We start from the raw sequence: 16,587 nt of genomic DNA on the forward strand, positions 1-16,587 counted from the left end.
CACCCCATACACTCTTCTGGCATTTTCAGGCTCCTCTTTTATGCTTCCTAATTGACTTTTCAGTTTTTTTGCAGTTCTCACTACCATACATACACTACTTACACCATCACCATCTGCAGCACACTAACTAGCATACGATACCTATTCTGTTATTCAGTCTTACAATGCCACAGTTCATGAGATAATGAACTAACCAATAGTAGTTTGCATGTAACATGCTTTAAATGACTAATATAAAAAGCATTTGTACACCAATGCTTCCCAATGGGTCACTGTGTTATTTTAAAATGTGCCAAATTAATTTATGCTGCTATGTAAGATGCTACATTGTATGTCCCCACATACAATGTCTTAGTAATTTATTTCGCAGACAACACCCCTCTCTCTATATTTTGCTTGCTTACTCTTGGAAAAAAAAATAGCTACTTGTAGGATTTCTTAGGTCAGGGACCAGAGGCAGTTACAACAACAGCATTTATTTATATAGCACATTTTCATACAAATTATGTAGCTTAAAGTGCTTTATATAATGAAGAAAGAAAAAAAGACAAAATAAATAAAAAAACAGAATTAGGGAACACTAATTAGCATAGAATAAAAGTAAGGTCTGGTGGTCAGGGCGGACAGAATAAAACAAAAAAAAAAAAACTCCAGATGGCCAGAGAAAAAAAATAAAATCTGCAGAGCTTCCAAGGCCATGAGACCGCCCAGCCCCATCTAAGCATTCTACCTAACATAAATGACCTCACAATCAGTCATCATGGTATTCAAGGTTCACATGGAAGACCTTGATGATGATGATCATGTGGACTTCTGGCCTTTAATCCATCAGTGTAGGGACATCACGGAGCTTTGATCAGGTGGTGGTGGCGTAGATCGCCACCACAGAAAAACCAGAAAAAGAACAGAAGAGAGAGTAGGGGTTAGTCTGGATTACGGAGGCACCAGGATTGATAATTGATTGATAATTGATATTGATAATTAAATGCATATAAAGAGTATCAGGATTAAACTATAATTAAACTTTTAGAAAGCCATGTTAAAGTAATGTGTTTTTAGCAGTGTTTTAAAGTGCTCCAGTGTATTAGACTGGCGAATTCCTATTGGCAAGCTATTCCAGATTTTAGGTGCATAACACCAGAAGGCCTCCTCACCACTTCTTTTAAGTTTTGCTTTTGGAATTCTAAGCAGACACTCATTTGAAGATCTAAGGTTACGATTTGGAGTGTAAGATGAAAGATATTCTGAAATATAAGATGGAGTGAAATTATTTAAGGCTTTGTAAACTATAAGCAGCATTTTAAAGTCAATTCTAAATGACACAGATAACCAATGCAGTGACATCAAAACTGGAGAGATGTGCTCAGATTTTAGATTCTAGCAGCTGCATTCTGCAGTAGTTTTAATCGATTGATGTCTTTTTTGGGTAGTCCTGAGAGAAGTGCGTTACAGTAATGTAACCGACCGAAAACAAAAGCGTGAACTAATTTATCAGCATCTTGCAATGTTATAAGAGGTCTAACTTTTGCTATATTTCTTAAGTGAAAGTTAAGGTAACTTGAGTTACACCATTACATCCCTTATTTTACCAGTCCTGGATGTATGTATTAAGTAAATTAGAATTTCTAAATTGATCAGACTTATGTGAGAGCAAGTGTGTGCATTTGCATGCCCTGCAACATGCTTGTTTTTGACTGAAAGTTGGACCCTGACTTTCATTCAGTATTACAGGGATAAGCACCAAGTCCACATATGTCTGAATTTAAATAACCGGGCTCACAAATACTTAAAATTAATTATTCGACCAGAACCACATGATAAGCCAAATCAATGTTTATGGTATATTAAAATATAAATTATCAGAGAATGTTTGAAATGATGATCTTTTTCTTATACGTTTATATTAACATTACTTTAATACACTCAGCTGAAAAAAAACAAAACAGCAGATAAAGGAGTAGTTTTTTTCTTCAAAGTATCCATTAGAATTGATAAATTACAACGTTGTATTAATTACAAGTAAAATGACTTTTTAATACATATGTCTAAATTTATTCCTGTGCTTTTCTTGCAGATTTTACCTAAGGTCTATCAAGCCATCCTTTTAATGAGTTAAATGACTTTGGCTCATCATCAGTGTCAACAATGAAGGGATTATCAAGTAGCCGAAGTCATCATCATGCGGTCGCCTGTGACCCATCTTATGAATCTCTTGCACATCATTCAGACCGAAAGCCATATTTATTAAATCCAGTGGATACTCATCCTGCTGATCATCCTTACTATGCCCAAAGGAACTCTTTTCAGACAGAATGCATGATACCCTATAATGAACAACTTGCAAGCAGTACATTCCCCAGGAGACATTATAATTCCCATCATGAACTCAAGGAAGAATGTGCTGTGGTGCCACATGCTGTGCCAAACAAGGTAAACCGTGTTCCAACAAACCTTTTAGACCATTTCGAACACCAGATCCCAGTAAGCCGTGATGGTTACCATACCCTCCAATATAAAAGGACTGCATTGGAGCACCGTAGTGACAGTCCAGGGAGGATACGACATTTAGTACATTCTGTACAAAAGCTCTTTACAAAGTCTCACTCCCTTGAGGGCCCTTCTAAAGGGAGCATAAATGGTAACAAGGCAAGCCCTGATGAACTTCATGGTCTTAAACATGGCAAGCGCAGTAAGAGCAAGGACAGGGGTAAGCCAGAGGCTAAACCTCGGACAAACATCTCAGGCTGGTGGAGTTCTGATGACAACTTGGACAGTGATGTCTGTCTTTATCATGGGCCTTCTGCTGTCATGACAATGGGTAGATGTCCTGATCGATCTGCCTCCCAGTATTTTATGGAAGCCTACAATACTATTAGTGAACACACCCTAAAAACATCAAGGAGCAATAATGATGTAAAATGTACTACCTGTGCAAATATACCCATTAACCTGGATGCACAACTTATGAAGAAAAGCTCATGGTCCTCAACTCTTACAGTGAGCAGAGCACGCGAAGTCTACCAGAAGGCCTCTGTAAATATGGATAAAGCACTAATGAAGTCTGAGGCTTGTCAACAGGAGCGATCATGCCAGTATTTACAGGTACGCTTAAGAATTGTTTTACTGTCGTCTTTCATTTTATCATCGATTGAAGCAAAATTCTGCATTTTGATGACTGTCATGTTCTATGTGGTAAACAAGAAATTATCACTCAGCATGGGATTGCTGAACACTTTGGTTGCTTTGTTTTTGAAGATAATCATTTTCATTTTAGATGATCTTGTTGAAGATTTTAGATGGATCTTTCAACTTGTACTTTGCTTATTTATTTCTTTGTTTCTCCTCCATTTTTTCTTGTTTATCTTCCTTTTGTTGATCTACATGAAGTTTGTATTGTTGTTGGTTTTTTTGGTGGGCAACATAGAGTGTGTTTCTAGAGATTGAAAGATGAAAATGTAACTACATGCTGAAAAACAAAGCAAAATTACAGACACAGTTTCGATATCTTATCTTGAATCATGTGAATTCTGTATATGTCACACCAGATGAATGGCTGGAATGTTATGTTTCTGGCTTTATTGTTAATTTTCAGTTTACATTTATTTTCTATGTTTTCTATCGATTTGCTGATGCATGTTTATATAGTCCTGTTGAAACTTGCAACATACAGTGAGAGATGTTGATGAGTCCATAATTGGTAAACAGTTTAGTGATTGGTTACTTAGTGTCTGAGATTAAAACTCTGGCTTTTCCTGATATTTGTTTGAGGAAAATGATTGCTTCATTAGCCAGTCCAAGAGGCAGTGATGTCTACAAAGACCATTTGATTTCTTAAAAGTGATACAGAATTAGAAAGAATAAAGTGGTTGTTTCCATATACAGTAACATTATGGTTACAGTGTAATAAAGGCAGAGGCAGATGTTGAAAATATGCAAATACACACTTAATATAATGTGATCTAATCATTAATATGCACACGATCAGTGCTTTATTAAGAAAAACAGACGTGTGTCAGCATATGAAAAAGTTCTGATTCATGTTAAACATGTTGCATAGTATATGCATTGTATATTTAAGATGATGTGCATTGTGTATATGTTTCAGTACAATAGGAAATTGTAAACAATGTTATAGATGAACGGTTATTTTGCCATATATAGTACAGTTATAAGCTAAGGAAACAAAGATTAGAAATAGCAAGAGCAGAGAGGGTTTTAGTTGGAATGTAATTTCAAGTATGGAAAGTAAGATTAGTGGCAGAATTTTACAAATTGTGCAGAATAAATGCATTTGCAGCCAATTTAAATTGTAAAAAGAAGAAATGTGAATACAGTATAATGTTTTGCCATCAGATTATCTATCTTTATTGTGAAAAGAAACAGAAATGACACAAAAAATTCTGAAGTACTAAACAGAAAAAAGATATTTAATATAAAATAATGGTTATGAAATCAGACAAAGATTGGAAAGCATGCAAGAACTTGAAAAAGTTTTTAAGAATGTGTTTATAGCAGTTCTTTGCATTTATAGTCACAATTACCTGCCTCAGGAGTGGATGAAGTAAAATAAAACACGATGAAATTGTGCGCTTAGTTTTTTTGCTAAGAATTCAATTGATACTCCTGGAGATCATTTTGTCAAGTTTCAGATGATTATTGATTGTACTTTAAAAGTGGGTTACGTAAACAGCAAAGCATCATTAAGACTTGTCTGATGTTGCAACAAAAATAACAAGAGTAACTCTCCGGTTTTGATTCTGTTGTTGTTTTCTGCCCATGAGGTCTGGTTTTGGTTCTAGAAGATCATTCAGGCCTTAGTATTTCTGACCACTGCCTAATAAATGACAGTTCTTTGCCCTTTAAAAAAGATGCTTGTTAATGTTTATTGTGCTCACACAGTTAAGCTGTCTTGTAATACAGTAGTTGTATAGTTGATGGCAAATAAGGTCTAGCAAAGAAGACCATGGCGATCAGAGCAAATCAGTAGATGCATTTCAGACAACTAGGAAAGCAGGCAAGGAGTAGAATATATATAGAAATATTTTTTGTGAATGGCAATGGTAGCGCTGCTGCCTCACATTAAGGAGACCGGAGTTTGCTTTCTACCTCAGTGGAGTCTCATGTGCTCCAATTTCCTACTCACTGTCTAAAGATATGCAGGTTAGGTGAACTGGCGACGCTTAACTGGCCCTGGTGGTGTGTGAGCGTGTGTTCATCCTGAGATAGACTGGCGCCCTGTCTGGACATTGTTCCTGTCTTGCGCCCAGTGCTAGCTGGGATATGTGCCATTCCAACGGTGACCCTGGTCTGGGTTGAGCAGGTTAAAAACTGACATGACATGATATTTTTGATAAGTATTAGCTATCTTTATTCTTCATCTGTTGGCAACCTTCCCAGTTTTCTCAGAATTTACTCTTAGTTTTACAGGTTTTACAGTTTTTTGTCCCACTGTTAACCAATTATGTTTTAAAGGTACATTTGTACCTTTTTATAATGTTCACTTTCTCTTCTGATATACTGTAACTCAAAAAACTTCTCCATCCTGTTAGAATTTCCCAGAGGTTGCTAGAAAAATGTTACATGTCACAGCTTGTTGGAATTAATGATGACAGGAATGCACTTATAAGTAGTTTTGACAAGTTATTCATTTCTTTTTCTTCTTTTTATTGTGTGGCTATTGTCCAGCTGACATTGCTGGGACAGTATTTTGTATCTTGATTTTTCTGTAAGTGCCAGCATTGTCCATGGGAAAAAAAGGTGCTGTCATTTTGTGATCTCATTGCTAGGTAATGCAATACATACTGCTGTTGTGCTTGAAGATGGCGTTTAGCAGTGACCCTTAATGCATTTAAAGATTAAGGATGATTTTTCTGTATAATGATGCTGCCAATGGCTCATTTTTCCAATTAAATCTCTACTGCTCATTAAACCTTTGTTCATGTGGTATCTTTGTGTTTCCTCTTGAATGTGTCTCATAGTAACATCTACAGAACAAACGTTCATCCACATGAAATTACTATTGACAGGCAATAGAAATGTGACCAAAGTGGATTGCTATAGACTGTTCCTCCTTTGCACGAGACTCTTCAGTCTGTTCAGTTTGTTTGTCTAGCATATAGATTAGTTGTCGCAATACGTCATACATTTGCTTCTTAAAAGGCTACAGGATCATTCTTAGGCTATTTGCTTCATACTCCCATATCCTATGGAAATGTGTTTAACAACCTCTGTCGCGAATGTACTTTCTGCTGTTTGCCTTCTCCCTTGATGAGAGTTTCACTCATGGTTCTTCAAAGTGCAATTTATTGATTTTGTGAAACCCTTCAAGGAAATAGAAAGCCTGAATTAGGTGGCCTTGAAGTCTTCCCTGCTCAATGGTGAATTTGCCTTTCAGAGGACAATATGTCTTTACATCAAGTCCTACTCTTCCCTGTCCAGTTTGGCAATGACAAGTATTTTCTATAGTGTGGTAACTTTACTTTCTTAGTGTATTCCAAATCCAGTCTTATTGATGCTCTTTTGAATTTAAGAATAACATCTCTTGATTCATATTCATTAAGCCTAACATATTATTATTATCCTTTTCATCCTGCCTGAAGGATGAGGACATTAAGACAACCTAAATCCTTAAATTATTTCCAGAATTCACTTCTTGCCACTCTGCACCTCCCATATTTGACAAAAATGTTAAATGCTTTAAAAGTGTTTCAAAGTGAAATTCTTTCAGTTAAGATGAACACAGAATCGTGCATACAGTGTAGTATTCAGTGACTGCAATACAGAAGTTATATGGCATGGTGATGGGCATGCAGTTGTTTGTATTATTAGTTTTCTCTTGTTTCGTTTTTCACTTGTGCATATCAGATAACATAAAGAGTCTTTCTCTGTGTTCACGTTTCCTTCCTGTATATATGCAATAATGTCTTGAATATTAAAGACCGAGATTTTAAAATGACATCCTTATATCTCTGAGAGACCCAGAAACACTTTTCCCTCTCTTCTGTCCTATAGAATTCTGCACTTATTATTAAAAGTGGCGTCCTACTCTTAACAGGTTTTTTTTTTATAGCTTGCCTGATATTATTGCTTCATATTCCAAAATTGAATGACTTTATTGAGCTTAGAAGAATGCTTGACAAATGTCTGGTCACCATGGTATTTATAAATAAAACTGTGGTGGTGTTCTGCAGCAGAAGCATGGAAACAGCGAATGTCTGATGCAGTGAACTGTTCAATGTCAAATCTTTTATTTCAGAATACAATGGATTAATAATATGTATTAAAACCTTAATGTGCTGGAAGATTTTCAGATTCATTGCTTATTTTAACAGTAAAAATTGGTAACTGCTAAATTATTCTGGTGTTGGTAAAAGAAGAAGAGGTAATCTAGTGTTACAGTGTACAATTTAAATTTACGGTCAGTGATCATCCAATGTGTCCCTTTTATTAAACTATGCAATTACATTTTGTCAGTATCAAGTGAAAGACGGAATACCACTAAATATTTGGGATTGTTAAACCCTCTGGTTGCATAAAGATCAAATGTACTAAATGCTTCTAAATAATAAAAGTGTTGTTAACTTCTAACCTGATCTGAAATGGCCCTGTAACTACATATAGACACTGCTGACCACCGCAGAACATCAGACAAAGTCCAGGCTTTTTCTTTTCACTTATTGGATTTACTTCTGGTAGTCATATTTGGTACTTCACTGGAATATGCTCAGGGCCTGAAATGTATTTTTGAAATGTTTGGTGGTGATCCCCCCCTTTCAATTTAACACATGAAGGGGGACTTTGGACTCTATGCTGTGCTGTATGTTTCAAAAACACTTTGATATTAATATTTCATTCTTTTGCAATGTCACACATTCTTTGTGATGTGTACAGCAGTCTTTCATATAATTTTCTATCTGCTATTCCAACCTCTTTATTTCTATATTCTTTAATTTTGCATGTAGAGATATCCACTCATATTTAGTCAAAAGGCCTGACTTGCCAAGAAAAAATTGCATTGGTAGAGTAATAAATTGTAGAGAATGTAAAATAAAACATACTGACGAATATACATTATTTCTATACTACTCTATTCCTATCAGAGTATAATTTCATGCAATTTTAAGAGAGTTGAGCAGTCAACATAAGACTGTACGTGTGAATGCTGTGAGTTTATAAAATTTAAGGTGTTTAGTTAAAATATAATTAAAATATTCTTATCTAAGTTGGCACTGTTGCACCCACTGATCAGCACTGCCAGTGTATTCGGTTCAAAGGCAGCTCCTGATTTTCTGCATTGAGTTTGCATGCTCTCACTGTGTGCCCTTGCTTTTCTTCTGGGATCGCCATTTTTTCTCCCACCTTCTTAAAGTCTTGTAGGTTGGGTTGAATGGTCCCAGTTCAAGTATAAGTGTGTTCATGAGTGGACCCAGTGATGGCCTAGTGTCCTGTCCATCCCCTTATCCAGCACTGTGCCCAATACTGCCAGCTCCCTAGTCCTCTGAATTGGGGTGAGCAGGTTTGGGAATGACTGTGACTTTATTAGTTTGCCAGTGAATACATTTACTTTTTAGAAGACAATAAGAGAATGTAAAGGTGATTTTGTAGGGAAATGTGTTGAACAAAGTCTCTATTTTTCTCCTGAAATGTCCTTCTTTTCAGAGTTAGCCAAATATCTAGAAAGTTATCCATGAGCACTGTTTCTTGTCTTTTCTATTATTGATTTACTCTTCAGATTCAGTTTTAATGCCAGTCAGATCACCACAAGTATTTTGAAAGAAATAACGATTATGAGTGTTTTTAAGTGTCACAACAAAGCCATGAATTGGCAATGGGCAGCTTGTCAGCTGAAAAGGAGCAAAACCGAATACAAATTCACAAAGCAATCCAAGTCGATTTCCTGACTTGAATGTACTTGAGCCTGTTTTTAGCCTTCAATTTAACAAAGTTTAGTTAAGTTTCTACTAAAGCTCAGTTTAAAAACAGGTCGTCATATGCTGCCTGTGTCTTTGAACAGCCAGTTGATGAATTCCACTCTTGCATTTTTCTGTCAAAACTACCTGCAACAGAGCAGTGACATGATCTGAATAACATATAGATAATGAAAAAATTAATGGACAAATTAGGTACACTAACAATTTAAAAAAAAACACAAGAGAAATGCTTACCAAATAAATATGTGCGAGAAATTTGCATGAATCACTAAATTTGTGCAGGATACCTGCAAACATGTACCTAATTTCAAGCCCCTGGGCTTCATGGAAAAAAGCAACAAGTAAGAGTTTCGGTTGTGGTATGCATTGTTTTTTTTTTTTGCGTTTAGAGTTGGTTGGGCATACTGGGAAGTGATGTAGTAATGTTTACATTTTCATCTTCAAATCGAGCCCCACCATGTCAAGCTGATCCAGATGTCATGTCTCAACAGTTCAATAGTGCTCCAGTGAACTCTAAACCCCAAATTTGCTGTTTCACTTCTGATTACTGTATGATCCTGAGCAACTTGTTTATATACCTTTGGTCCAGTTGTACAAAATGCATGTAAATGGTTGGACTGTCTTTGAAACCGTAAAAGTTCTTTGGTTGGTGTTTCGTTGTAAACAGCTATTCAGAATTATTAATGACTGTAACAATGAACATTTTTAGAATCTGCTTAATTTTTAAAACTGGATGGCAATTCTGTGTTCCCTGATGCAATACACATATGGCACAAAAGGAGGCCAGGCTAAAATAAATCAATAAATCCATGTCAATTAATTATTAGGTTCTACTGTTTACCACAAAAGTGGCGCCATGGTTAACACTTGTGCCTCCAGGGTCCAGCATTCTTAGCTTAAATCCAACACTTAGCCATTTTCAATGTAGAGTTTGTATGTTCTCCCTGTTTAAATTATTCAGTATACCCTCAGGTATATATGAATGGAGCTACGAAGTTGACCATTTGGCCTTGCTTTTTAATATTTTTTTTCTGAGCCCTACAGACATTTTCCTCGACTTTAGTTTTTTTTTTTTAAACTTAGAAGGCTGGAGAAATTGGTTTGTTACATACAATTTCTTTATTCTGCTTTGTTTTCCTAAAATTTTATTTACTTTATTGTCGAGTCTTAAAATGATACCAGTCCCAGGGTAAACACTGTCATATTGAGGACAGATTGCTAGGATATGATGCCACATTGTTAGGTTGCTGTCCCTGAAAATCACACCATGATTAAATTAAATGGCCAGTGCTATTTAAGCTGGTGTTTTATATGAGAAAAACATCCGGGATTGTGGATAATAATCAAACTGTAGTGTGTGTTCTTTTTATTAGTTTTCTGCCTATTGAATTGTTGCACCAATAGTTTTTGGCTTTTAGGCATATTATTATTGGTTTCTTGGTTTTGACTTCAGCTCATTTATTGACTACATTTTGTCTTGTGGTCACTTATTTTGTGACAGTACACATGGCACATTAAGTGGTGATTTTAACTACAGTATGAATGTGTGCATGAATGGTCCCTAATTAGGACTGGCACCCTATTCATCATTGGTTCTGATATTTTATCCAGTGCTGCCAAAATTCACTCTACCTTTCCACTTACCCTAAAAAAATTTGAATAAATAAGGTTTAGTAAATGGATGGATAAAATAAATATGAACCACCGGAAAACAGCAACTGGATCCAGAGAGGTTGATTCTGAATATAGGAAAAGGCCAGAGAGTAATTCTTTTCAAGCAATTGGTCTGAGACACGGTGGCGGAGTAGGTAGTGGTGCTGCCTCACAGTTAGGAGACCTGGGTTCGCTTGCCGGGTCCTCCCTGCGTGGAGTTTGCATGTGTCTGCATGGGTTTCCCTGGGTACTCCGGTTTCCTCCCACAGTGTAAAGACATGCAGGTTAGGTGCATTGGTGATTCTAAATTGTCCCTTGTGTGTGTGTGTGTGTGAGCGCCCTGCAGTGGGCTGGCGCCCTGCCCAGGGTTTGTTTCCTGCCTTGCACCCTGTGTTGGCTGGGATTAGCTCCAGCAGACCCCAATGACCCTGTAGTTAGGATATAGCGGGTTGGATAATGGATAGATGGGTGGGTCTGAGACAAGGGGTACTGCGCCAGAAGTCACGATCAAATACTGTGGTGTTTTTCATTTGTATTAATAAATAGTGTGTTGCAAAATAAAAAGAACATGTAGTTGAAAAAATGTAAAGAAAAGTCCTCTTAAAATGGAAAAACAAATAGCACTTTAAGAAACTTTGAGGAAGAAAGTATTGAAAAAGACAAAAAATAATGCAAAGGCCATCTGGCAGAGAGAAAAAAAACATTGTACAGCACAGCAGTCTTCTATGTGTGCTTGCGTGGGAGAGGTAATTTTTCTCCATTTTTAAGTTTACAGTTGACTGTGAGATCCTTTCAGACGTGAGTGGGAGCTCCGTGTGACAGGAAGAGAAAAAGAAAACAGTAATGTGACAATGAGGAAATCCGCAAGCTGATTCCTCAGGCTAGTAGTGACCATATTTAGAGTAATAATACCCCGCAACAACGCATTTTATTAGGTTGCAATCAAATATGGTTCTTTTTTTTTTTAAGTGTCTCATTCCCTCTATGTCTTCATATAATTTAGTTGAGGTTATGATAGTGCCTTCCTGTTTTTGCAAACTCTGACCTTGTTGCCTATATAAATGTTTTGTGGTGTTCAGCATTGTAAAAAATTTTAATTAAAAAAAAAAAGAGAGATTTTTCTTGCCACTGGAGCAAAAGAATTATAATGGCTGAAGATGCCCTTCTAATATGAAAGATTTTTTAAACGTATTTATTTTTTCATTTCATTTGATTTTATTGTAATCATTCCATACAAATAGATCAATTTTTACAAAAAATAGGATTGAAAACAAATTAAACCCCACCCCTGAGAAAGAGAGCATGGCCAACGGAGTAAAACTTAAAGTTAGTACAAAATAAGTAAATTGATGAGTTTAATAAGCGGATAAGGATAAATGGAGAAGAAAAAGAAATGGGAAGAGAATCTACTTCCTCAGTGCTTTAAGAGCTTATTCTAAAATATTATTGATTAGATCCTGCCAGGTTTTGAAAAAGTTCTGCACAGATCCTCTAAGTGAGAATTTGATTTTTTCCAATTTCAAATAATATAAAACATCAGTTACCCACTGGCTTAAAAAAGGAGAGTTAGGATTCTTCCAGTTTAGCAAGATAAGTCTGCGTGCCAATAGTGTAATAAAGGCAATTACAGTTCGTTTGTCCTTCTTCACTTTAAGCCCATCTGGAAGAACACCAAACACAGCTGTCGAAGGGTTAGGAGGGATTGTGACACCGAGGCTGTCTGAAAGGAACTTAAAAATTTTTGTCCAGAATGATGTTCATTTGCTGCAGGTCCAAAACGTGTGGCCCAGTGAGGCTCATTTTTAACAGCCATAGCATGGTGAACCTTTCTTCATCCACTTGCATTTCCCTTCACCTCTTTGGTAGCCCTATAATGTAAGCTCTTTCAAACCCTGGAGGTTGTTTAGACATATCAAAATGAAGCAACATCATATATTCATTCATTCCTTTGATCAGTGCTTTTTACATTTTGTTAAAATTGCCCCAGAAATTGTCTGATTCAGCAGTGTAAAGTTATACTTAAGATGAGTCACCTGGAGTTTTTGAAATTGCCAATGAAAGCATTTCATTCAGAAATGTACATAATGCAACATACCAGCATTTGCCTTTTGGAATATAAATGACTCAGAAGTTTTTGAGACACATTTATTTATTGGTTACTTTTACTTCTAGGAGGATGTGCCTTCAGGAAATGTAGTTTCAGAAGAACAGTTGCTTGCCACCGAATAAGAAACTTGATACACAATAACAGATGGAGAAATCCTCTTCAGCCTAATGTGGAAAGAAGGAGTGTGTCATCTTGGGTTGATAAGTGTGTGTCTCAGTGGTATATCCTTGGGTTAGTGCTGTTATGGAAAAGCAAACAGAGAAAATGTAAAGAGAGAAAATGTAAAGACGTTAGAAGCAAAAGCACAGCAAACCACTTGGATTGGGACCTGAGTACAGTGGGAAACACCTCAGCACCACACTGGAACGGCTACCAGAATCTGTCTGTCCCAGCTCAGGACTCAAAGGAAAAAGGGCTCCAGAGGCCCAAGAAGACATTTTAAATTTGTGGCTCTGTAGTTGTACATTGCTTATAGCAGGGGTCTCTAATACTCCAGTCCTGGAGAGCTACTCAGGCTGCAAATTTTCATTCTAACTCTTTTCTTAATTAGTGACCAGTTTTTGCTGCTAATCAACTATTTCCCTTTATTTAATTGACTTTTCTTGAGACTCTGACCACTGAATTGAATATTTTTTCCTTAAATGGCACCTAAACATAAATTTGATATGAAGATGACCAACTAAGTTGGGGTGTCAAACTCCAACCAACTTCATTCAATTTCTAAATTTGAAGCCAATCCTCATTTCTAATTAAACCCATTCTTTAATTCCATGGTGCTCATTCTGCCATGGCAGACATTTCCAAAAATGTTGATTTTCTTTTTTAAGAGCGTTGTCAAAATGTTTTGTGGACCAGAGCAGATCAACATTATTAAGGCCTTCACCTTTCTTTATTTTCAGTTATTGTGTGATGGACGCAGGTTGTTGTTTATGTGTTGGTACATTTTGTGTCTTAATATTGTTTGGTTGCTAATTAAGGAAAAAAGAAATAAGAGGTCTGAGTCTTAAGATGTGCATTAATTAAAATTAAGGCAAAGAGTTAATTAGCAGCAAAATCTGGTCACTAATTAATAAAAGGGTTAGAATGAAAACCTGCAGCCTCAGTAGCTTTCCAGGACTGGAGTTGGAGACCCCTGGCCTATAGTGACTCCAGAAATTCTTTCAGGACATAATCAAGAAGTAGCCCCAGGACTTTGTATAAAAACTCCCCTTTACCAAGGAACCTAGAGTGACCAGATCAATTGTGTACTATATCATCAACAGGATAGTCATGAAGGAAACAGTAGGTGAGACTAATACTACTTTATTATGGCTATACAGGAACTGGAAAGCCACCGGTTATTCAGGGACAAGCAAGTGTCAGGTCCACTAGCAAATTCAATGCATTTTCATGGAGTTTGTGTTTGCTTTTTTTTCCTATTTTTTGGCCTTCAGAGACTCTGCAGTTGTCATTCAGTTCTGTTGTCATCACAATATTCACCATTCTCACGCATAAAGTATGTGGAGCAAGGGCCACAATACAGTTAATGCAGATGGTATCACAACCCTTTCCTGTAAACGGGACTTGGTAGAGTGAAAATTATCAGCTGATCTAATCCATTTACAGCAGGGATGCCCACAATTTTTCGGCTTGCAAACTACTTTTAAAGTGACCAGGTTAAAATGATCTACCTACATTAAAAATGCTATATTATATATATACATATACGAGGGGAAGACAGAAAGTAAAGGGATTTTTTTAATTTCTCTTTTCAGAGTTTGGTAACACTGCTCGTATCCAGCGCTGAATGAGTGTAGTCGCCAACACTTCTATACAACGTGTAACTCTTATTCCCGCGTTATTCGTTGGAGTGTAGCAGACCGTTAAACATGACAGCTCCATTGTCGATCTGCACCAAGGAGGAAATGAGGGCAGTGATTTGCTTTTTGTTTGCGGAAGGTGTTAAACCTGCAGACATTATTCGTCGAATGCAAGCACAATATGGTGACAACTGTTTATCGCGAAGCAAGATCTACGAATGGATAGAGCGCTTCAAACAGGGAAGAACTTGGGAAGAAAGGGAAGAAGCGCTAAGGGGAAAAAGATTTGCAAGTGAAGAAGTCATTGATGCAGATGCAACCGAAAAACTTTTTTTCTGACGGAATCAAAAAACTTGTGAAACGTTGGGAAAAGTGCATTGAAGTCCAGGGAGGTTATGTAGAAAAATAAGGTATGTTTCACATTTCTATCATTAGAATAAATGCCCTTTTTCTCAAATGTCCCTTTACTTTTTGACTTCCCCTCGTATATATATATATATATATATATATATATATATATATATATATATATATATATATATATATACACACACAGTACAGGCCAAAAGTTTGGACACACCTCCTCATTCAATGTGTTTTCTTTATTTTCATGACCATTTACATTGGTAGATTTTCACTGAAGGCATCAAAACTACTTGGTCAAATAGCCCTTACACAGCCTGGAGGTGTGTTTGGGGTCATTGTCCTGTTGAAAAATAAATGATCGTCCAACTAACCTGACTTCTGCACAACACAACTGCTGGTCCCAACCCCATTGATAAAGCAAGAAATTCCACTAAATAACCCTGATAAGACACACCTTGAAGTGAAAACCATTTCAGGTGACTACCTGTTGAAGCTCATCGAGAGAATGCCAGGAGTGTGCAAAGCAGTAATCAGAGCAAAGGGTGGCTATTTTGAAGAAACCAGAATATAAAACATGTTTTCAGTTATTTCACCTTTTTTTGTTAAGTACATAACTCCACATGTGTTCATTCATAGTTTTGATGCCTTCAGTGAGAATCTACCAATGTAAATGGTCATGAAAATAAAGAAAACACATTGAATGAGGAGGTGTGTCCAAACTTTTGGCCTGTACTGTATATATATACTGAGTATCAGAGGTGAGTAATAACGAGTTACATTTACTCCATTACATTTGCTTGAGTAACTTTTTTAAAAAATTGTACTTCTAAGAGTAGTTTTACTGCACCATACTTTTTACTTTTACTTGAGTACATTTGTGAAGAAGAAACACTACTCTTACTCCGCTACATTGGGCAAAAATCAAATCGTTACTTTTTTTCCATTCGATAAATTCTGACAGACAATTTTCAATCTGCTCTGTAGCGTATTCTGTCAAGTTGCAAACACGCCTTCCATTGCGTCTCATCTGCGATTTTAGTTCCCCCTCCTTTCTCTTTCTCAGATCGCTTTTCGGAAGTAAGTTTTTATGAACAGTTCGAAACTGCCTTTCCACATTTTTCTTCTTTGGAATAGCAATGATAGATTGACAGATCAGACAAACGCACTTCGATGGTGACATTAAGAGAGAAAAAAATCCTCTTCCATTTCCACATCCAGGCCATAAACAACAATTTTTTTTAAAACCCTTCTTTAGTCGATATAAATTGGAAGGCTAACTAGATCAATTAGATAGCCGGAGTTTTGCAGTAGCTTGCGTGTTTGTTCGTGCATGCGGGATGACCAATGTGTTAGGAGAAAACAGATCTCAGACTGGCCGCCCTGTATGCCAATCAAGTGGCAAATGCCATAGGGAGCATATATGATAGACTAACATTTAAAAAACATTTAAAAATTTTTTTTTGAATGCAACACGATCTACCTGCACTTCCTTTCCGATCTACTGGTTGATCGCGATCGACATATTGGGCACCCCTGTTTTACAGTCACCTTCATCTTAACTGTTTGCCTTTTGTTATTTATTAGGAAATGTTTTACTTTGCTTATGGGTTTTGTTTATTGTTTTGTGAAAATTCAAGCATTAGATGTTATGCTTTTTCCATATTTGTTTTTTCAGTTTTGTGTATTAGGAGCTATTTTTAATGAAGCAGGTTCTCACTTGACTGTATAACCT

At 36.5% G+C, this 16,587-nt stretch overlaps 1 protein-coding gene across 1 annotated transcript in view; it reads left to right on the forward strand.

The window, feature by feature from the left end:
- The window catches only part of dlgap1a (discs, large (Drosophila) homolog-associated protein 1a), an 879,958-nt gene that overhangs the window by 521,632 nt on the left and 341,739 nt on the right, over positions 1–16,587 (forward strand). The window contains exon 5 of the mRNA XM_039754830.1: positions 2,075–3,102. Coding sequence (XP_039610764.1) covers positions 2,146–3,102 — 957 coding nt within the window. The 5' untranslated portion in view covers positions 2,075–2,145. The remainder of the gene's footprint in view (positions 1–2,074; positions 3,103–16,587) is intronic.

The sequence above is a fragment of the Polypterus senegalus genome, chromosome 5 (assembly GCF_016835505.1).
Source record: "Polypterus senegalus isolate Bchr_013 chromosome 5, ASM1683550v1, whole genome shotgun sequence".
NCBI lineage: Eukaryota > Metazoa > Chordata > Cladistia > Polypteriformes > Polypteridae > Polypterus > Polypterus senegalus.